The sequence below is a fragment of the Mustela nivalis genome, assembly GCF_964662115.1.
Source record: "Mustela nivalis genome assembly, chromosome: 6".
Classification (NCBI taxonomy): domain Eukaryota; kingdom Metazoa; phylum Chordata; class Mammalia; order Carnivora; family Mustelidae; genus Mustela; species Mustela nivalis.
The window spans coordinates 147149413-147171738 of NC_139025.1; the positions used below are offsets into that span (position 1 = coordinate 147149413).

The 22326-nt window shown below is 59.8% G+C and overlaps 1 protein-coding gene across 1 annotated transcript in view; it reads right to left on the reverse strand.

Annotated features, from left to right (window-relative positions):
* Nucleotides 1–9129: 9129 nt before the first annotated feature.
* KLHL25 (kelch like family member 25) overlaps nucleotides 9130–22326 on the reverse strand; it is a 31851-nt gene continuing 18654 nt past the window's right edge. The window contains exons 2-3 of the mRNA XM_082736039.1: nucleotides 15302–17105; nucleotides 9130–10890 (exon numbers count right to left, since the gene is read on the reverse strand). Of these exons, the coding sequence (XP_082592165.1) occupies nucleotides 15325–17094 (1770 nt within the window). The 5' untranslated portion in view covers nucleotides 17095–17105 and the 3' untranslated portion in view covers nucleotides 9130–10890; nucleotides 15302–15324. The remainder of the gene's footprint in view (nucleotides 10891–15301; nucleotides 17106–22326) is intronic.

Below are 22326 nucleotides of genomic sequence, written 5' to 3' on the forward strand. Positions count from 1 at the left end.
AACAGATATATGGATAGGGAAAATGTGTGTGTGCATGCGTGTGTGTATGTGTGTGTGTGTCTGTCTGAATATATATATATGCATGTGTATATGCCTTCCATTATATATGGCTGTAATGCACTGCATATATGATGGAATATTACTCAACCATAAAAAAGAATGAAATCGTGTTGTTTGCAACATCGATGGAGCTAGAGAGTATAATGCTAATCAAAATAAGCCAAAGAAAGTCGAGTACCATAGGTGAGTCGAGTACCATGTTTCACTCATATGGTAAATTTAAGAAACAAAAGAGATGTGCAAAGAGGAAAAAGAGGTGGGGGTTGGGGGGTGGGGTGTCTGGCTGGCTCAGGCAGGAGACCACGTGACTCTTGAGCTGGGAACTGTGAGCTTGAGCTCCACGTTAGGGATAGAGTCTATATAAAATAGATAAAATGAAATCAAATGAAAAATAAAATAACACAAAATAGACAAGCCAAGAAATAGACTCTTAACTATAGAGAACAAGCTGATGGTTACCAGAGGGGAGGTGTGTGTGGGGGATGGGGGAAACAGGAGATGTGGGAATTAAGCAGTGCACTTAAAAGGTGGGGAAAAAAAAAGAAAAATATATATACAACTGTACATTCTAAATACGTGCAGTTTAGGGGTGCCTGGGTGGCTCAGCTGGTTGAGCGTCTGACTCTTGGCTTCAGCTGAGGTCACGATCTCGGGGTCACGGGATCAAGGCCCACATTGGGCTCTATGCTCAGCAGGGAGTCTGAGATTCTGTCTCTCCCTCTTCCCCTGCCCCTCTCCTCTCTGGCTCATAAATAAATAAATAAATCTTTTAAATAATAAAAATAAATATGATATGTATGGGCAGTTTATTATACATCTAGTGTATCTCCATATAGCTGTTTCTAAAAATCACCTACGGCAAGCGTCTGGAAAGGTGCACTGTTGACGTTATATGACCTTCTAATCTCCTTATGAACACACATGCTTTATTTTACAAAACGGGACGACCCTTCCTTTTCTCCACAGGGTGGTAGATCGTAAGCAACTTTCTAAGTCATTAGATAATGATGCTTCGTGGCCACACAGAATTTTATGTTTGGTAATGTAGTTAGTGTGTTCCATTCAGGGATATCTAAGGTGATATCCAGACCACTGGGCCTTCGGGGTGCTGGGTCCCCCTTTCTACCACAAGTGGTATAGACTTCCAGGCCTGTCCCTCCCCAGCCTGACCTCCTCGGCAAGGAGCCTGGCACGGAGCCCGTGGGAATCAGCCCCTGGCCAGCTGCTCATTCCTGGCATTCCTGCCTCCTCTCACTGGCTCCGGCTGGCACGCGGCGGCGAGTAGGTCTCGGGCAGTGGTGTTCCCCCCCACCAGGGCTGCATGGTCCTCACATAAGCCCAAAGCGACAGCCTAGTCCCAGCCCAGGGTCTGCCAGGCCCCCAGTGTTGGTCATTAAATTTCTTGGTCATTTGTCTCCTAAAATAATTTTACATGCTCAGCTCTTCTCTTTTTAAATAAGCTCTACACCCACACGGGGCTCGAACTCATGACCCCGAGATCAAGAAGTTCATACAGCACTGACTGAGCCAGCCACATGCCTCCCCTGACCCCCCGCCAAGAACGATTTTGAACACTCACCGACCTCTTGCATTTTTTTTTTTTTTTAAGATTTTACTTATTTATTTAACAGACAGAGATCACAAGTAGGCAGAGAGGCAGGCAGAGAGAGAGGCAGGAAGCAGGCTCCCGAGCAGAGAGCCCGATGCGGGGCTCGATCCCAGGATCCCAGGGCTCGATCACGACCTGAGCCAAAGGCAGAGGCTTAACCCACTGAGCCACCCAGGCGCCCCTTGCATTTTTTTACAGTATGTACTTTTAAGTCATCTCTGCACCCAACGTGGGGCTCGAACTCACAACCCTGAGATCAAAAGTCGTGAGCCCCTCCGATGGGGGCGACCAGGTGCCCCCAACCTCTTGCAGTTTTAAACTGATCTCTAAAACGGTATCACAAACTTAATAGGTACGAAGTATAGGACTTGGGACATACAATTTACGGGCCGTACATAGACTTCAGGATGAGGATTTAAGTTGTTCAATATACAGAAAATGTCTACCGGAACCCAGTCAACCAAGCCAGCCCTTGTTGGCAAACCCACCAATCCAGAATTCATTTCCATCAGGAAAACAAAAACAAAAACAAACGATTTTGTTTTTTAAATTTAAATAAAATTGTCAAGCCAGGGACAACTCCTGTTTTTGAATTATGAGTCAAGCTATGAGGCGGACAGAGAGGTAGGCAGGGAGGTACGTAGGATGAATGGACGGATGGGCAGGCGGACACACAGACGCGGGGCCCTGCTGGGCGTGTCAGTGGGGTTCCGCTTCGGTGACCTTATGCTTTGCTCTCAACCTCTCCCTCCGTGCCACCTGTTATAGCACATCCCTTTGGCCGCCTGGAAGTTTCCACGCTGTTGGCGGTGTGACAGAATGGGTCTCAGGACGGGACCGGGGTCTCTCTCGGGCCGTGCAGGGGCGAGCCATGACGGAGGGTGGGAAAGGAAGGCCAGCAAGGTGGCGTCCCGGGGAGAGAGCAGATGCACGGGAGCCCGGTGACGTCCCAGCCCGGGGCCACTGCACGGCCTCCCCCGGGGCGGCAGCCAGTGCAGCGGACACTCGCTCCCAGGGAAGATTTGCATCCTTCCTCCATCACCGCCAGGCTGCAGGGACAAAAACCCCTCCTCGGTGGCCCGCCCTGACCTCGGCTCAGACAGGCCCCGGGGAGCGCTGCTCACACCAGGGCCAGGGACGGCCTCGCTCTCCTGGGGGAAGACCTACCCTGACCCCCACCGCCAGCCCCTCGATGTTTGGTGTGCCCTGTGCCAAGCGGGGTCAGACCAGAACACACCTCTTCCAGCCACAGACCCAGCCCGGGACCTGGGGGGGGCCATCCCCGCCAGCAGCGCAGGAATCACTCTTCCTGGAGGCAGTCAGTTGCCCAGGGAGGTAAGTCTGAAAATCAGGAAGCCCAAGCAAGTCTCTCCAGACTGCACTTTCCGATCGGAGGCCAAGGTCCTGTGACGCGCTAACGATTTTTGCAGGGGGCTCGTGAACTGGACCTCTGGGGGGAAGGAGGAGGAAGCGAGGGGCGCGGGGAGAAATCCAGCCTCAGCTGGAATGGGCCGTGCGCCCGGTGTTTCCCAGCAGCCGGGGCTAGAAGGGAAATGTGTCTTTCTAATGGGGCTTCCGGTGACCCTCCAGGAACTCTGATGTGCTTTGTCTTTCCTAGCTGATTTTTCTTCTAACAGGCACGCGTGACTCCGCTGCAACCGTATGAGCAGAGGAAATGACCATTGTGCAAGGAAGCCGAGCTACCTCTTTATCTACCGGATTCAGTTTAAACCTTACAATAGCCAATATGATCTGCCCCCACCCCCCTTTCATTGCAGATGAGGAATTGGACTACAGAAGTGGCCCTAGAGGGAGCCCCCCACCCCTGCCAGGGTTCAAGGAGGGCTGGAATCCGGGCCCCAGCTGGCCTGACCCCCCGTGCATCGGCACCACCCTGGGCAGCCGGCAGCTCAGCTCGTGGGGACACGACATGCTGTCCGACGCCCACCCCAGCCCGACGTGCCCCTGAGCATGGCTCAGGCCCCCTGGCAGGGACGGTGCTGGCCCGTAGGGAGCCACAGTGCGGGCCACACCGCCGCCCAGCATGGTGAGCAGAGCTGGAGCCCCGAGCAGGTCCCCACGACAGGGGCCTCATAGCCCAACTCAGCAGCTTGGGTTTGGGGGTGTCGTCTCACTGCTCATGTTAAAATCTCATTTCTTGGGTGCCTGGGGCGCTCGATCGGTTGAGTGCCTGACTCTTAGTTTTGGCTCAGGTCATGATCTTGGGGTTGTGGGATTAAGCCCCTCATCAGGCTCCGCGCTGAGGACAGTTTGCTTGTCCCTCTTCCTCTGCTCCTCCCCCTGCTTGCTCTCTCTCAAACTAAAACAAGGAGAGGAAAAAAAAAAAAAAAAAACCCAAAACAAACAAAAAACTCCTTATTTCTCTCCCTGAGAAGCAGGTAGATAGAGAGCAGGGGGACGGGCCTAGTGTCCCTTGTGTATGACAAGGCCGGGCAGGAGCTCAGAGATGTGACACGGAGCACCAGGGTCCACTCTACAAAGCGGAAGTTCTCCCGCAGTGGAAAGGACCTCGGGCAGGGCAGGAAATCTCGGCGTGTGTTTTGTTCTCAGAGCTGCCAGCTGCCTGGGGCTCTGCGGTCACGGCAGGGGACGGAGCAGCACAGTGCCTCCCGCTCCCCTGTCCTGGCCCAGGGGGCTCGGGAGGCCGCTGCCGGTGTTCACAGGGCAGCAGAGAGGGCAGATGAGAGCACGTGGGACCTTGGCACCTACTGGGGGGAATGACAGCCGCCAGCACGGAGCCCGGTGCTTGGCACGAAGTTGGTGCTCCAGAAATTAGAGGAAGTAATTGCCTAGGAACACAGTCCAGTCCGAACCAATTTGACCCAGTGAACCAGTTACAGAGTCTCCTCCTGCAGGGGACCGCCACCCCGGGAGTGCCTACAGACAGCCTTTGTGATGAACCCCATAAGGGGATGACCAGCCTTCCCGACAGATGGGAGACCCGAAAGGTCTGGCGTTTGCCTGTGACACGGTGCTGGTAGGGAGTGGGCCCCGCCTGGGGGGAAGCTGGCCCCCGCTCCCTCCCCTGGGGCACACCGCCAGCTCAGCACCCTGCCTGACCCCAACACTAGTCCCCTGGGCTCCGGGCGCCAGCCGAGGGGACACGTGTGGAGCAAGCCCTCCGTCGTGGTCAGCATGACATTCTCCTGCCTCCCGGGAACCCCTCGGTCCCGGGCAAACCGGGATGCCTGGTCCCCAGACTCTCTGAACCAACCCCCAGGGCTCCCCGGGAGCATGTGCGCCCGGCTCCTCCCTTGGCACAGAGGCTCTCCGTCTGGCCCAGGCGGTTCACCACCGTTGTGCTCTGCTCAGCTTCCCTCTGAAGGCCACCCTGGCCTCTGTGGGCCTGAGTCGCAGGCCTACACGGGAAACAGCACATGTGCTCCAGCAGAGAGGGCACAGATGCCAGGCTGGGCCCAGGGGCCAAGGATGCTGCCTGACGACTGGGTGCTCGGGGCTTCCCAAGGGCCCCGGACCTCAAAAACCACTTTGGCGTGTAAGGCGGCTCAAAGCATTGCCCCAAGAAGGAAAACAGGACGAACTAGGACGTTCTCGGATGGCGGGGAAGGCAGGGATGCGCGTGGGCCTGCAGCTTCGGCCTGGGGCAGCTGGCCAGAGCTGCGGTCTCGACACCAGGAAGGCTGGCCCGGAGCCACCAAGGAGGACTACACAGCGATGATGTTTGCCAGGCGTTTCCTGAGAGCCAGGCCTGCTCAGCACCTCGCGTGTCAGACACTCGTGAGTCCTTAACTTGTCGGGTTCTCCTAGGGACCCGCTGCCACGGCCACACTCACTGTGTGTTCCCTTTACACACGTGCCCGATGAAGCTCCGTGCTGAAGTCCGGAGACCCGAGGGACCTGGCGCTAGACGGACGGGCGGCTGGAGGGGTGAGCAGCGACCTGGGTGGGCACTAGCCTTCTCTCCTCTGCCTACAGATTCTACACCCATTTCTCACAAAGGCAGCCGGAAATCCCGGCTTGGGCGGGCACCTGGCAGCCAGGTGTGTGACTATAGAAGGATGAGGCAGAACGATGCCCCCCCGTCCCGCTCTGTACCTGTCGGGGTGGAAGGGGGCAGGACTCGCAGCCCTAGTGTCCCCGTTGTCTGGATCCAAGAACTGGGATCCTGGCCTCTGGGGACGTGCATCACAAATGTGTCCCTGGCGTTCAGGGCTCTGCCAGGCTCCAGCAGCTCTTCTCTGCCCCAGGGCCCTTGGCTGGCCTCCTGTCATCGGGGAGGAGGAGGTCGGAGATGATCCCCAGGAGCAGCTCTGCGGGCTCTGCGGGGCTCTGCGGGGCTCTGCGGGGCTCTGCGGGGCTCTGCGGGGCTCTGCGGGGCCTCTGCGGGGGAAGACTCCGTGGGTGTGTGTGGCTCTCAGAGGCTTGGCCAGAGTGGCTGGCATCGGGCACCTGAACCTGTGTGTGGCTGGTGTCCTGGAGTCGTGTGACCCAGGCTGGGGGGCTGGACGGCAACCCTCCTGCCAGGGAGTCTGGACCACGAGCTTCCCCAGGGGAGCGCGCGTTCCCGTGTGCATGTCCGCTCTCACACTTCCCGTCTAAGGACACGGGCCAGGTTGGGTGAGGGGCCCGGCCTGCTGTGCTATGACCTCATCTTCACTGATTACATCTGCAAAAGGCCCATTTCCCAAAAGGCCACATTCTGAGGCGCAGGGGATTGGTCAGGATTCCAACATAAGAGGTGGGGACACAGTTCCCGTATAACCCATCAAATATTTTAGAAACCAAATTTATAACGTCAGGTCCAGGCTTCTCTTTTACTACTGTGATCCGGTGGCCAGTCTGAGAATGACTGTAATTTGGACACGATCATGAGTTCATGATATTCCAAGATATTGACGACTGTAACATGAGAAGAACATCCAGTCGGTCATGGAGGCTGATCATACCCGTGAGGTGGCCGGCTCTGTTCCCAGTTGAAGAAAATGCTGCTGGTTAGAGGTTCGCGAAAATAAGGGTGGGATTCTTTCCCACTGAAGGGCACAGGCCCCTGAAATCGATCCCAAATCCCAGGGGACTCTGGGATTCGGGATCCCAAGCCCAGACCCAGGCCTAAGGTGCAACAAAGCAGGTGAGAATCCAGGACAGCCGTGCGTCCCTGCTGGAAACGGACCCCAACCACACCTGCCTCCGGACGGGGCCCGATGCTGGCAGGGGCCTCGAGCCCAGGGCCAGGAGGTCAGGTGGGGCCCGTTCTGGCACCGCAGCCGGAGGGGCAGGGAAGCTGGGGGAGGCTGGCCACCTCTAAGTTGAGAAGAATGTCCCCCCTTCCCACGGGGGAGAGGCTGGTGCAACAACTGTGGCTGGAATGATGCAGTGCATTTCTTACCGCACAGAATACCCACCTACAGATGACCCGGAACCACCAAAGGCTCTTTCTGTGCCCCTCATTAAAGACGATTGTTCGCTGCTTACAAGGCTCCTTCTCTCCCCATCAGAATTTATATAGCCTTGGATGCTGAGCAGGGATGATGGCCACAGGCCATTGGGGTCGATGATCTGGGCTGGGCCCCTCACTGGCTCCTGTACCCGGGAAGGGCCTTTGGACACAGGCAGACCTGACTAAGGAGCAATGAGGAGGGACGACCGGACCCCCTTTCTGGCCTTGGGAAATGTAGCCTCCTAGGTAGTCTCATGGGGTGCTGATGGTTCTACGTGGCCCGACCACGGGGAGCTATAACCCACGAGAGCTCTGTGGGCCAGCTTGGGACAAGGTTCCCAGGATTTCTCACCGCTGCTGGGGCTCCCTTCCCAAAGCCCCATCCCAGACACCATCTGGCAGCAGGGCAGGTCCAAGGAACGTGGAATTGGGCGTGCTGGCCAGTGACTGGGTGCACACCCCACCCCGGCACCGGGATGGCGGCGGCCCTTCTCCGGGTGCGCGGTGTGGCATTTAGCGCTCCCCAGAACCTGACCTCACTTCCTCGTTAACCCTACCGCCCCCAAATCAGACGCACACAGGGGAGCGCTGACCCGGCCCCTGACTCCTTCTGGCCGCTGTGGCCTCCTGCCTCCCACCACCAGTGTGAGCCCTTGCGCGGGGCGAGGGAGGCTTTAACCTCTAGGTCCGTTTCCTCACCAGCAGGAAGAGGACGAGAACGCCCAGCTCCTGGGGCCACAGTGCAGACCACAGGGGCAAGCAGGCCAAGCGCTGGTGAGCAGCAGCGCAGGCCCCCCCCCGACCGCCGCCTCGACGCAGGCACACACAGCGCCAGGTTCTGGAAGAGGCCGGAGGCTCTCTGCGAGCACCACATGACGAGCTCCAGAGGAGGAGGAGCAAGCCAGAGCGGAAAGGCTCCTTTCAACCCCAGGACAGACGGGCAGGGGCAGAGGCTGCTCCCTGCCCTTCGGTACCCACCTCCCCTCTAGTCAGTGACTGGAGTTGTGGCTGGCACGTCCAGCCTCACATGGAAGCGCGCACAACTTACGTGTGCAAGTTTGGGGGCACACCCTTTAAGAGGTTTGCTGGTCCTGTCCCCTCCCCTTCCCAGCGGCTGGAATGCAGATGAGATGGCAGGAACAGGGGGGCCACGCTGGGCCAGGAGATGAAGCCTTGCACGGAAGTGGCCAGGATAAGATAGGAGGCTGGACCCCGATCCCACGGAGCGACTCCGCCTGGGCTCGCTCACAGTCACACCGAGGCTGCATACTGAGAAACATTCCTCTGCTTACCTCCTGCGCCGTTGTCTACTGCAGCCTAACAGGAGGCCGCGCCCACTTCCGGTGGCCAGCGTCCAGGCCTGTGAGGAGGGTGTGCTTGTGGTCATTCCCAGGACCCGGGCAGGGGTGGGCAGCATGAAGGGCTGTCCCTGGGGGGTTGTGGAGGGACGGGGAGGTCGTCTGCTAGGAGCTTCTCAGTGCAGCACACTTTATCACACGTACAAGATTGACTCACACGTTCAAGGCCAGTCTGGATTCTGGGGGTCTGCGCACTGCGGAGGCTCAAAGCGCACGGGGGTGGGGGCCATGCTGGGCTGCCCCCTCTGAGGGGTGCCCAGAGCTCACGATTCCAAACTGGGAGTTACAGTGGCTGTGGAGGGCGTGAAGGGAAAGCAGGGGACACGAGCGTCAGAGGCCCCTGGGGGCGACTGCGCCGCCTCCCCCTGCTCACACGAAGTGCAGGTGGGGCTCCCGCATAGACAAGCCCATTTCACTTCGAGTCCCCCGCACGGGCTTTTTCAGGAAAGCAATCTGGATTCTACGAGAGTCAAGGGCCAATTCGAAGGCTTCACAGCTGGGACAGTCTGAGGAAAGGAAGCCGTCTCCTCTGGGCGCCAGGGGTCCTTGGAAAAGCAGCCCCCCCACTCTTCGGCGGGGCAGATGCCAGGGGCAGACTTCCAGCCCTGACTGGTAGGGTGAAAGCCAAGTGTGCCGGTGCCTTCTGTCGCAACACAGGTCCCAGCCCCCAGGGAAGCACAGGCTTTCTCAGCTCTTTTATTAAGTTAGAAACAGAAGGAACACAACTCTTGGGGGAAGCACCACCACGAGGTTCGCGGTGCTGCGTGACAAGTGTGCTTGTCCCACCTCAGCCTTCCAGAAGCCGGGCTGCCAGGCGACAGCCTCCTGACCCCCAGCCGCCCCCGGGTCTGGCATCCTGCGCTTCTCGCGGCTGAGGCTGTGCACTGGACCCGCCGAGGCCAGTCTCTGGGCCGGCAGCGTCTGGGGCCCAGGCAGACCTGGAGATGCACTCTCTGCTTCCAGCTTGTCCCAAGCAGCAGGCAACAGGCCGTGGCCGGTGCTCACGGGCGCGTGAACCCAGCACCGAGAACCCTCCCCAAGGGACGCCCACAGGGCCAGCGGCAGCGCGGAGTTCCCGCGAGGCAGCAGGGCAGGGTTCCAGACGGCGGCTGGTTTCTGATGCGGCCCCATCCACGGCGCAGCTCGCTCGGGCGCCCCAGTCCCGACCCAGCCGAGCAGCACCGAGCAAACGGCAGGCGGCCAGGGAGGCCCCAGTTTGGCGCAGGCCCCATTCCGCCCCCCAACAGTGATGCCCAGGGGTGGCAAGGCTGGGCTGCAAACCCTAATACTAGGTGTGAGCTGCCCCTCCGGAACCCCAGATACTGGGGATGCACGGATGAGGGACCCACTGACTTGAGACGTGGAGAAAATGACTGAAGACCTCGCAGTTCTCCCAGGGAACATTCTTGCTTTTGGGGCCCAGTGAGCAAATGGGCCAGTTGGAAGGCCCAGATGCCAGAGGACAGCTGGTGCTGGCTGGGGGCCCGGGGTCCCAGGCCCTGCTGCTATCCTCCAGGCCTGGAGGGATCTAGAGTGGGTGCCCTGGAGTAACCCTGGGGATGCCACCTCCTATTTGCAACCAGGCTCAGGGGCCCGGCCACATTCTGAGGGCTAGCGCGGTCCTGTCAGGAGATGGGGGCCACTGCCAGTTCTTGGGGTGGGCTCTGAGGACAGGTGGGCTCTGAGGAGATGGGCAGCCCCCAAGTCCGGTGACAGGGCCCGAGTGTCTCCGCACCAGGGCAAGGTTGGCCTGACTTGGGGGAGGGGCCCCAAAGAGCTTCCTCTTTAACCCTGGGGTCTTGGTGTCGTTTGCTAATGAAGTCTCGTGGGCACCACCGAGGTCACCCGATGGGTTTCTGCCCATGACACATGTGTCCTTGATTTCCTCCTGGGCAACCTGTATTCTCAGTCCAGGGGGACCCCGTCTCCCCGAGGTGCGGGACACCCTCTGCTGGGTGACGTTACAATGACAACAGGGAGGTGGCGAGGCCACGGCTGTGCTGTGGGAGCTGCGTGAAGGCCTCCCGGTACCGCCCAGCCCAACACACCCGGGGCTCCCCGTCCCCAGCCTCCCGCGCCCCTGAACAGGACGTGCTGAGACCGGCGACCTCAACACATGCTTGCACACATGGCTTGTCCCCGTGGCCGAGGGAGTCCTGGGGTCGGTCGATGTGCCTGCGGAAGGTCCTCTCCCCTACAAACCACTGCAAAGTGGAAAAGGCCTCGGGCAGACACACGGGGCACTCGAGACGGCTTCTCTCCTCCTGTCTGAAGCTCAGGACCGCCCCCAAGACTGCTGCTCCCAGAGCTGGTGGGACCGGCTTCCGGCCACCTCAAGTGCTGCTCCGGGGCCGGGCTGAGCTTCCCACGGTGACGGACGGGGTGAGGGCCACTCTGGGACATTGAGGGCTGCAGCCGCAGGGGTGGGGAGAGACACGCAGAGTCTGCAGAGGAGACAGAGGGAGGGAGAGAGCATGAGTCATGTGCACACGGCTCTGTCCTAACCTGGAACAAAGCGAGAACGGGGAGGCCCCATGTAAGGGGCTGGAAGTGAGGCCCCGGAAGTGAGGCCCCGGAGAAGGCCGGGGCGTGAGAACGCAGCTCTTCCATTTACCAGCAGTGCAGCCCTGGGCAGTTCAGCCGTCTCCCTGGGCCCTTGTTACCTCACCTGGAACGTGGCAACCACCCCCTGTCCCTTCAGCCCCTCAACTCCATGCCCTGAGCCCCCACAACCCAGAGGCACCACGCTCGGCACTGGGGAGACAGGAGGGCAAACAGACACCAGCGACCGGATCCCGATCGTCACTGTACGCTGGTCGCAGGAACCGCAGACAGCAATCCCACGCCGACAGAGGTGCCGTATGTGAAAAACAAAAAAGTAGAACCGGGACTTTTTATTTTGGTGGAGGGTGTGGGTGGGTGGTAATATTTAACCTGAGACCTGAATGAGGGACAGCAGTTTGCTAGAGGGGGTAACAGCAGTGCAGGCAGGGGGAATGGCACATGCAAAGGCCCGGGGGTGGGAAGCTGATGTGTCTCAAAATCGACAATGAGGCCAGTGAGGTGGAAACAGGACAGGTGCGGACAAGGCCAGAGAGCAGAGAGGCAGGTGCAGATGCCAGCCAGCATGCTGGTCTCCACAGGTATTTACTGCACCCTGACACGGGTGCTGGGGGCCGACGGTGGTGAAGGAGGGAGCACAGGCCTGTGGTCACTGAGCTCACACTCCAGCCTGGCTTCTCCCTCAATGCAGCGTCTACTCTCTCTAAGCCTCCTGTTGTCCTCTGGAAGATGAGGGATGGATCTGAGCCTCCTGGAGAGGACAGAGCAGTCAACCGCACGAGAGAGGTTTCGTGGAGGATGTCCTGGACACGTCTGTGATAGCCCACCTGGGCCAGCGTGGTCCATTGAAAGCCTGACCCACCACGACAGCTCAGCACAGCGTGTGGAGATGTGGCTGTGGATGTGTGTCCAGGTCAGGCGGTGACACCCGAGGTTGGAGCTGAAGGAGCAAATGGCCAGGTGGGCGCAGAGGGGGCCTGGCTGGGTGGGGAGGAGGATGCGCTCAGGACAGCACAGCAGGGACTGCCCACTTGTCCTCCACAGGGAGCCGAACCCCAGGGGTGGGGGCAGCTTTGTAAGAAGAGGTTCTCTGGAGAGCTCCCAGAGATTTCCAGGCACCTGCTCGTCCGCACACCCATTCAGCGCCGACGGCACACTTACTCTGGCCAGGACTGGAAGTGCCATGGGATCAGGGGTGGCCCTAACCAAGGAGACATGTGTGTGCCAGGGGACAAGGAGGATGTCCTTCCAGCATGCTGAACTGCCCGGAGGAGTCTCCTGGGGGCTCCGGAGAGGCCCAGAGAAGCAGGCCCTGGGCACAGGCAGGTGGAGCGCTCCAGGAAACCTGTGCGTTCACCAAAAGGCCAAGAGGCAAGACCATCTCTGCAGGACAATTAACGATGCTGCTCTTGGTGTGGCAGCTTCGGTGAGACCGAGCCTCCGCATTTGTGTCCGCTGTATAAGATCTCCGCACATACGGGGCTTGGAGCTACCTGCAGATCTGCACGTACTCAGGGAACATTTAAAAATTCACGCCAGCACTGGAACCTGAGGGACTTTCTTCCTCCGGGTGGGGTATGTCCCTTGCTCCATCACCGCCAAGGCTTCTGGAAGGTTGGCTTGAACACGGCAGGTAATCCCCAGATGCCAGGCAGGGCGCCACTTTTTCCTCGGGGTGGGGGCTGGTGAAGGCCCCTCACAAGTGAGAAGCTCGGTCACAGGGCCTCTAACATCCCGAGACGCTTCAAGGTGGCCAACCCACACCTCTGGAGCCCATCTCTGCTCCACATCCTCATGCCGCACTAGGCAGACAAGGGATTCCCCCCGAAGCAAGGCCCCACTGCTTTCCCATGCCAAATCTCAAAGCCCCCCATGGCAGGGGTGAGGGGCCGTGGGACCCTGAACTGGGACCCCGAGTGGCCCCTCTGGGCTCGCTGAAGAGGAGACAGCACACAGTCGCACTCTTGTGGCGGAGGAACTGGGGAGCCAGGTGGCTGGCTCACACGGCCTAATCCCTCCCAGCTCACACGGCCACCCTCGGGCTCAGCCACAGCTGCTCCGGTCTGGGCCACCCCAACTTGCGGAAGGTGCTTCTCCGAGGCCTAGGTGCCCCCCATCTGTCCGATGGGACATGCCTTCACCTTGCAGAGTGGTGTGGTGTCTGCGGTCACCCCCACTGCCCACGCACGGCTGGCCCTGGGAAACCCCGTTCGGCTCTCACAGTCCTGCGGGTCGTGGGTGAGGGGTCCGCCCCGCAGGACTGCAGCAAGGGAGGGCGGCCGGCATCCCGATCCAAGGCCTGGCACACGGCCAACCCCAGTGAACCCCGCCAAGCACGGGACTGTGGGTGTGTGGACGGATGCACGGAGCTGGGGTGTTTCAAGAGGCCTCAACTCCCGCCCAGGCACCTTTCTCACGACACCAGCCCCATCTGTGTGGATCTGGGCTCTGGGATTTCCTCTCAGTGGCAATTTCTTTTAAGGCAGGACAGAATGTGCTAAGTCACCCCTCCAGTGGCAGTGACTGAGCCCCTAGCAGGGCCCCGCGGGGGAATGACAGGCTCAGCCTTTCCCAGAGCTGGGACTGGAGGCCCCTCCACCCCCACAGCCCAAGTGGCTGCGTCCCAACAATGACCGCGGAGAGATGAGCTCCTGGTGGCCTGGACGCTTGCCCGGCATGCTGGGTGGGGGTCAGGGAAGAAAGACGAGGGCGTTGTGCCTTTAAAGGACTTGATGGGGGAAGGGGGACTCAGTGGGAGAGAGAAAGAAAAAGCACATTCATGGCTAGTCTACACTTCACGGGTAACCCAGGGTAACCCAGACCCAGCTCTGGGGGCCTCCCAGCGGCCGATGGCTGCGGTCACACAGATACGTGGGTCTGGCTACGACCTGGGGGCTGGGGCTCGGGGGCTGGTCCTGGAGCTCCGGCAGGCATTAGGCTTCTGACACAGCCGTCAGCCCTGCCCGTGCCCGGTGTCAGGGTGCGGACGGGAAGAGACCGGTGCCTGGCTCTCCAGATGCCCGCAGGAGTGGGGCACGTTGGGGGCTCAAACCCCGCTCCAACCCTTCCTAACACCGTTCACCGGATGCCAACAATCTACCCTGTGTCTCAGCTGCCGCCTTTGCAACAGCAGCACCTGGCACGGCTCATTCTGAGGGCTCAATAGCACGCCGAGCGCGCTCACAGTAGCTGGAGGAACTCAAGGCCCGTGGCCGAGACAGGGAAAGGGCAAGGAGGAGCTGGGCGTCACTGGGGGGACGTCAGCCGGGGGGATGCTGAGGGGCTGCCGAGTGCAGGCGACCTCTGGTTGCTGGTGTCTGAAGTTGGAGTCGCACAGGCTGGACAGAGGGGTCGGGGACGGAGAAGCACTCCAGGCCCAGAGGCAGAAAGGTCCCTGCGGGAGGGCCTGAGACAGTGGGACAGGGAGGCGGGCGCAGAGATACGGGCCCCGGGCTCTGGCACTAGGCCGGGGATTCCCCGCGGGCAGGCAGCCTCAGTGGAAAGTGCCACGGTCCACTGCGGGCGCCCACGGCAGGCAGACGGGGAGGCGCCCGGCCCGCACATCTCTGCTCTTCCGGTCCTCCATCCCCGCGGACAGTGCTCGGCCTGGGCTCCTCTTGTGCCTCGTTTGGGTACCACAGCTCAGCAGTCCCCACCCCCCACGCTGCTGCTGTCCCAGGCCCCGGCCTCCGCCTCCATCTGCCGTCCCGACTCAGGGCCCCCTCCAGCACCAGCCTGCAGCACTGCGGTGGCAGCTGAGCAGCCACACTGGACGGCTACAGGCCTGCCGCTGCAGCCCTACCTCCTGGGGAGAGAAGGGAGGGCCCGGCCCTGCCAGGGGGAATCAGCTTCCTGCCCCGTGCCTTGTCACAGGCGCCTCCCCAAAGAGCCCCGTTTACACCCCGGCCTTTGAAGAGATCTGGCCCTAACTCGCCGCTGTGTCAGCCGTGAGGATGCCCTTGCATGCAGGCCGCTCCTGGACTTGGCCGGCGGCCCAACCTCCATGTAGTGCTGTCAAAGACCCCCAAGGATTCTGCCATGCAGCCTTGTCTGGGACGCACGGCACCCATCAGGTGGTTGTTCCCATTTGGCAGAGGCCTTACGCACTCTGCTCAAGGTCAATGGCAAGTAAGGACTTTAGCTCCGGATCTGGAACAGGCTCCCAGAGCACCCAGCCACCTGCTGCCCCATCCCAGCCCTCCCTGACGGACACACTATCCCTGCCTGGGAGTGCAGGGATACCGGGATACCGGGAGTGCAGTGGGAACAGGCCCCAGGCTGCCGAGGACTCACCTGTCGGGCTCCGCAGGTGCTCCTCACGACGGCAGGTGCTTCCAGGTGCTGACAAAGGCCGTGGGGATGAGCGAGTAGGGCACGGTGGTGATGCAGTTCCACGTGTCGGAAGTGGGGTCATAGCAGTCCAGCGTCTTACACCTCTGGGTCCCGAAGTAGCCCCCCACCACATACAGCTTGTTGCCGGAGGCCAGGGCATGGCATGACATGCGTTTGGCGGTCATGTCCCCAATCCGCGTCCACTGGTTGGTCTCGCAGTCAAAGCGGTAGGCTGAGGCGGCCGTGAACTCCGTGTCGCCTCCCATGATGAAGATCTGGCTGCCCAGCACGGCGGCTGCTGTGTACCGCCAAGGCTGGGGGCATTCGGCCTTGATGGTCCACCGGTTCTCCGAGGGATCGTAGCACTGGACCTTGGACACCATGTCTCGGTGGATGCTGGTCCCCCCGAAAACGAAGAGCTTCAGCTTGGCGCTCACCACGGCGGCGTTGCTGACTCCGTCCCTCAACGGGGCCACCATCATCCACTTGTTAGCCCCGGGGTCATACTTCTCCACCTGTTTCAGGGAGACCGAAGGGGAGGCGGGGAAGACGCCTGCTAGGGAAGTGTGTCCCCCGACCACGTAGAGGCAGTTCTCCAGCTCTGCTGAGCCGTGACCGAAGCGGGCGATCAGCATGGGTGCCGCCTTGGACCACTCCTCATGGACAGTGTCATACACCCACACGTCCTTAGAGACCCCGTTCTCGGAGCCCCGGCCCCCAGTCACGTAGACCTTGCAGCCAATGGCTGAGGCGCTGAATTCCTTCCGGGGGCTGGGCAGGTCGGCCTTGGGGATGATCTCCTTGGCCTTGTGGTCCACCTGGTAGATCTTGTCGCACATGAAGGTCTGGCCTCCCAGGATCAGCAGCGTGTGACCCGCCTTGCGCGGCCGGGCACAGGGGCTGGTGACCACCCCGTCGTTCTGCAGGATCTTGGTCTTACAACGGAGCGCCTCATCTATGATGAGCCTGGTGCGCTCATCGGCCATGAGGAGGGCCTCACCGGAGACGGCCTCCTTCAGGCAGTCCGCCGGCAGCAGGGCCAGCCGCACGCTCCGGAGCAGCTCGGGCAGGTGGGCCTGCCTCTGCTCCAGGTCGTGCTTCACCCACTGGAGGATGGCCTCGAAGACCACGCGCTCGTCCTCCGTCTCCAGCTCGTCGCTGGAGATGAGGTCCAGCAGGGTGTCCTTGGACAGGCTGTTGAAGTCCTCGCTCTGCCGCACGGTCTCGAAGTGCACCAGGCACATGCGCCAGGAGAACTCGTACAGCCGGCGGCACTGGTGCGCGTCCGAGAGCAGCATCATGCCCAGGCAGTTGGAGGGGAACAGGTTCTTCTCCAGGAACTCGGCGGCGGCGTCACGCACGTCGTGGAACTGCAGCATGTCGCCGGCCTCCAGCAGCGACTCGGCGTTCTCCTCGTTGATGACGATGCGGGACGAGTAGGCAAAGTCCAGCAGTAGCTCCAGCACCTCGGGGTGCAGGTTGTCCTGGAAGTTGACCGTGTCATCCCGGCTCTCCCGCAGGCCGTGGCTGAACATGGCCTCGAAGTAGCGGCTGGACGCGGCCAGCACGGCGCGGTGGCAGGGGAAGGCGCGGTCGCCGGCCCAGAGCGTGACATCCGTGAACATGCAGTGCTTGCGCAGCGTGTTGAGGTGGGCCAGCACGCAGTCGGGGTGCGAGGCTTTGTGGAAGAGGGTGATGTTCATGGAGCCCGTGCTGCTCCGCGACTTCCGGGTCTCGTGGACGCTGACCGACATGCTGAGCCGACCTGCCGGGGGACAATGCCACAGGTGAGAAGGGCAAGGCCCTGGCTCGTGGCACAGACGGCCCAGGGAGCCCACCCTTCAGCCCCAGCCCTCCTCGCTGGGCTCTGTCCCTCCCCTCAGCCAGCACTGGTGTGGGGGGTAGCGGCTGGTGAATACCTCTCCCTTCAGAAACTGATCTTTTGGATTTTAGACCAGCTTTGGAACCAAATATCTTTGGCCTTGAAATGAACCACCTCAGGGTGAGTCTGAAATGCAGCTGCCTCCCATTGTCAAGGGAGCAGTGGCCTTGGGCCATTCAGCAGACTTCAGGTCAGAGCAGGGCTAAGTAGCATGCGCCTTGGGCCATATCGCATTCTCTAGCTGACCCCTGGGGACACGGCTCAGCTGGGCGAGCCAGGGCTCTGAGAAGCAGGTTCGCTGCCCCACAGTGCCGGAACCACGCATCCCACATCGGCTACCCAGTTCCAATCCCAATTTCCACTCTCCATGGGCCCAAGGAGACAGAGTCCATCAGGGTTTTCTGTGGCAGGCTGGACACACTATGAGCCCAAGGAGCCACAGGCAGAGTTTTATGTCCTCCCCCATCCCCCCAGAGGAACCTGTCTGTCCTGAGCTGGGCTCCCAGCAGCACTGGCTAAAGTCCCTCAACTCTCTTGCCCTTGGAAAATTCCCAAGAGCTGCCACTACAGCCCAAGGGCTCAGTGTAGACATGTTCTCCAGATCCAGGGTTGGCCAAGGCCTCCTGACACAGCAAGGGCTGGGAGGCAGAGCTGGCGGACCGGTGTGAGTGGCTTCACCTACAAGACACCTGCTCGATTCTGAGTTCCCCAACAAGAGAGCCACAAGAAGTGCCCGGGTGACAGGAAGATATGCAGACTAGGAAAGCTGTCCAGATTTGCCTCAGCTGAAGCCTCTGGAAAACCCAGAACGAAAGGAGCCTCCTTAGTCCCTACAGGCAACTCCAAGGATCTTGGGCCACAGCGAGCACCTCACCTGCCCCCAACCGCCGTGCCCTCCTATGCCAGGCCAGGATTCAGGGCTCAGGGGGCTGCTCCGCATTAGCATCCTGACCCCCCCAAAGCCTGTGTTACATTCTTCCTGCTGGTAATGAGCCCCCCTCAAAAAACCCCAAACCTCTTCTTCTTCTTTTATTTTTTTAAAAGATTTTATTTATTTATTTGACAGAGATCAGAAGTAGGCAGAGAGAGAGAGAGAGAGAGAAGGAAGCAGGCTCTCCGCAGAGTGGACAGCCCGATGCGGGGCTTGATCCCCGGACCCCAGGATCATGACTTAAGCCGAAGGCAGAGGCTTCAACCCACTGAGCCACCCAGGCGCCCCCCCAAACCTCTTCTTTTTCCTTTTTAATTTTCAAAAGTATATAACCCCCAACCCCCACTCGAAGTCAATTTTCTGCTCAAGTAATAATCTGGTAAAGGAAGGAAGCGATTTCATGCTTCGCTGAGACTGTAAATTAGCGTCCAAGAGCTCTGCTGTCTCACTCACTCCTCCCCCGGCAAAGAACCAGAGAAACCACAACCTGACGGGATAAGCTGCCAGGGCAAGGCCTTTGCTCCCGGGCCCAGGCAGGAAAGGGGCAGAGGCTGGGGCTGGCAGTGCTGTTCCTAGCCCCCAAGCTCCAGGCAGGTGACCTGCCAGGGACACTGCGGTGCACAGCTGCCACTGTAGGCCACCAGGCTTGCAGTGAAGAGGTTAGCCCATGGGGTGGGAGGTGCAGCCGGCACAAGGGAAAGAGAGTTGGGCCCAGGTCCAGGCTGGACCGGAGGGTCCCCGTTCAGCCACCGCCCTCTCTCCTAAACCTTCATTTTCTCTTCTGTGAACGAAAGTCCCTGCTGAGACCTCAGAATTACTCAGTTGTTGGCAGTTTTTTACAGAACATGACCTGTGAGCCTGGCCCTGGGACTGGGAGGCCCGAAGATCGAGAAGCTCCAGTGGCCTGGCCCCCAGAGGCTTTACTGGCAGCTCTGTACTTGGCCCAGATCCGAATTCCAGACACTGCAACACGTTTCCCCAAATCTTGCTCCCAGACACTTTCCCAAATGCGGTCATTCATCAAGTGACTCCATCCACCCTGTCCCCACTGGGCCTGGGCAGATGAGAAGCTATGGCCTTTGACTTGTGCACCAAGCCGGGGGGATCGTCCAAGGACTCCGATTCAGGGAATCAGGTGGAGACTCCTTATGGGGGGCGGGGGGCTAAGTGCAGGGCAAACCAGGACTCAAAGAGTGAGAGTGTCAAAAAGCAGGGCAAACCCAAGTGGAGCAGCTGCGTCTGCCCCGAGAAGGAGGTCAAGTGGTGAGCTCTCCAAGGCCAATGCCGACTGAGCAGCCCAGGGCTCCAGAGCTGACTGACGTCTTGCTCAGCACCAAGAGGCCTGCCCACTGACGCAAATCCCCTGCACAGGCGGAGAGCCAGACCTGAGCGCACACACCCAAGCAGGTTCCCACCCCCAGAGAGCGGCCTGTCTGGGCACCTCCCTGCCGAGGGCAGAGGCACCTGCCTGGCTGTGGCCCCGGACTGTCCCACCTCCTTTTGGGCAGTGCCTGTTCCGAGCCAATCCTGCGGTGACAGCAGCCATCAGGCATGCACTGACTTGCCCCAGACCCAGAGGTGAGGTGATCGCATCCCAGAAGCATCATGATTCCCGGAGGTGGAGGGTCTCATTACCCCAGTTCACAGATGAGGATGCTGAGACCCAAACACAGGAAGGGAATCGCAGGAGCTGCAAGTCTCCAGCTGGGCCCACAGGTCCCCAGGGCTGTGCTTCAGCTCCGGGCTAGCAGGCACGGGAAGACAGGCTCAGAGCTGGGGGCCCTGGGCACTACCTGCCCTGGGGAGGGCTCCTCACCTCACCTGCAAAACATCTAGAAGCCGGTCACCTCCACCATCACATGTCTGGGAGAGCACAGAGCACTCTGAATTTCCTCCGAACCTGAGGCCCACCCCGCCCAGGGAAATGAGCAATGGCAGCCATGCTCCTTCTTATTCGGGCCCAACCTCCAGGGTCACCCCATCCCTCCCCCCAGCGACCCCCAGCCCTCAGCAAGCCCTGTGGCTCTGCCTCCTGAGTCTCCAACCTGAACCTTCTGCCTTGGACTACTGGAAACACCCCACCTGGTTCTGCTTCTGTCCTCTATGATCTGGGTTCCCTGCAGACACCAGAGGGATCGATCCTCACCTGGATCCCATCACGCCCAGTCACAACCCACCAAGGGGTGTCCCAACACCCTCAGAGAAATCTCAGGTTGTCACCGTGGCTGCCAGGCCCCACAGGAGTCGACCCTTCCTCACTGGCTGTCTTCTCTCCTCACATTCTGCCACTTCCCACCCTGCTCTCCCTCTCAGGCCACCCTGGACTTCTTACTGGGCCTCAGGACCTTTTCACATGCTGCTCCTTTGGCTGGAAGTCTCCCCCGTTGTCACTTCTTTTCTGCATGGCTCGCTCTGTCACCTCCTCAGAGGGTAACCTGACCTCTCCATCCCTCATCCACTTCTGCCCTCCTCACAGCACCCACCACTGCGTAACAGTATGTGTTTATCTGTCTCCTGTCTCCCCAACCTGCTGAAGGTGGGGGGCCATGTGTGGGGCCAACTGATGTGACCCCAACATGCAGCGCAACCTGGCACAGAGCAGCCACTCGATCTGGATGAACCCAGCCACTGGATGAACCCTCTGCCTTTGCTCATGATGAAGTCCGGAGACATGTACAAGGCATGAAACTTACTCCACTTGACGTCTACTGGAGTTCAGCTGCTCTGCAGACACAGAGGAGGAGGCTCGGATGGTGAAGGCTGTCCTGGGGGCGGGGGTGGGGCATAGCACTGGCTCCCGTCAGCACCGACGCCCTGACTGCTGTCAGAACCAGCCTCCTCTGCTCCAGGTGGTTGGGCCAGTGCATTCGGGCCTGGCTGGCTGAAGCAGCCCATCCCTGAGCCCTGGGGCTACCTGCATGGGACCCTGGCCAGGCCGATCAGTGTGCCGTCCTCCTAGCCACCACGATGGGTCAAGGAGACTCTAGTCTATGACATTTACTGGAACTACAGGGAACGAAGCAGGTACAGACGGGACTGGAGCAGGGCAGGGGACTGGATGGTGGCCACGCTGCCCAAGACAGGCACCGCATGGAGGAGGCACAGTAGGGCCTCTTGTCCCTTCCCTTCCTTTTGTCTGATGGGGGTTTCTGTCACTGGCCATTTAGAGTCCCCACCAGGACAAGCGCTCACTGAACGTCCGTTTCCTGGGGCTGTGCTCCTTGCTCAGTCAACGGTCTCTGCTGTGTGGGTCCCTCTGCCCTGACCTGTGGGGGGCCACCCCAGACATCAAGCATGGGTTTTTAGGAGCTGGTTTTCCGTGTTCACTAGCAGTTACACACACAGCCCTATGTGGGGCAGGGGATGCACAGGGTGCGCACAGGCTCCCGTCCAGTGGCAGGAGGGATGGGCATTTAAGAGTGTGCGTTCAAGGGCCATCTCCTTGGCTCCCTGCCTGGGGGCCATGATGAATCAGATGCTCTCACACTGTGTGCATGAGAAGTCTTCTGATTACCTAAGCATCCTCCTGGGCTTTGATGGATTTAAGGCACATGAAGTAACAGCTGTGCTCCAGCCCAGCAATCCGTCACCCTGCTGAGGGGCACTGATCCCCCTCAGACAGCACCTCCGCTCCCCACACCGCAATCCTCACCTGCACAGACGCAGTTAAAATGCACCAGATAACCACGTACCTAGCTCATTTCTCCCATCACCCTTGGAAAGTTAACTAAATGCACAAGGAAACAAAGTAGCCAAGGGGGTGAGACCTCCAGAAGAAACTCGCCATGCTCTCCTAAGATCCCAGCCCCAGAAAGCCGAAGGCCTCCATTCTCAGGGAAAAAATGCACAAGAGGATCAAAACTACTGTTGGGGGTGGGGGGGCACCTGGGTGGCTCAGTTGGTTGAGTTGGACTCTTGATTTTGGCTCAGGTCCTGATCTCAGGATCCTGAGATGGAGCTCTGCGTTGGGCTCTGTGCTCAGCATGGGGTCTGCTGGAGGGTTCTCTCTCCCTCTGCCTCTCCCCCTCCCCCATGCTCTCTTTAAAATATGCAAGTAAATCTTTAAAAACAAAAAACAAAAAACAAAAAAACCCAAAAAATCCCAAATCCTGCTGTTGGGGCTACTGTCCAGAAGGCCTGACTGATTTGGCTGTAGCATGAACCCCCTGCCCT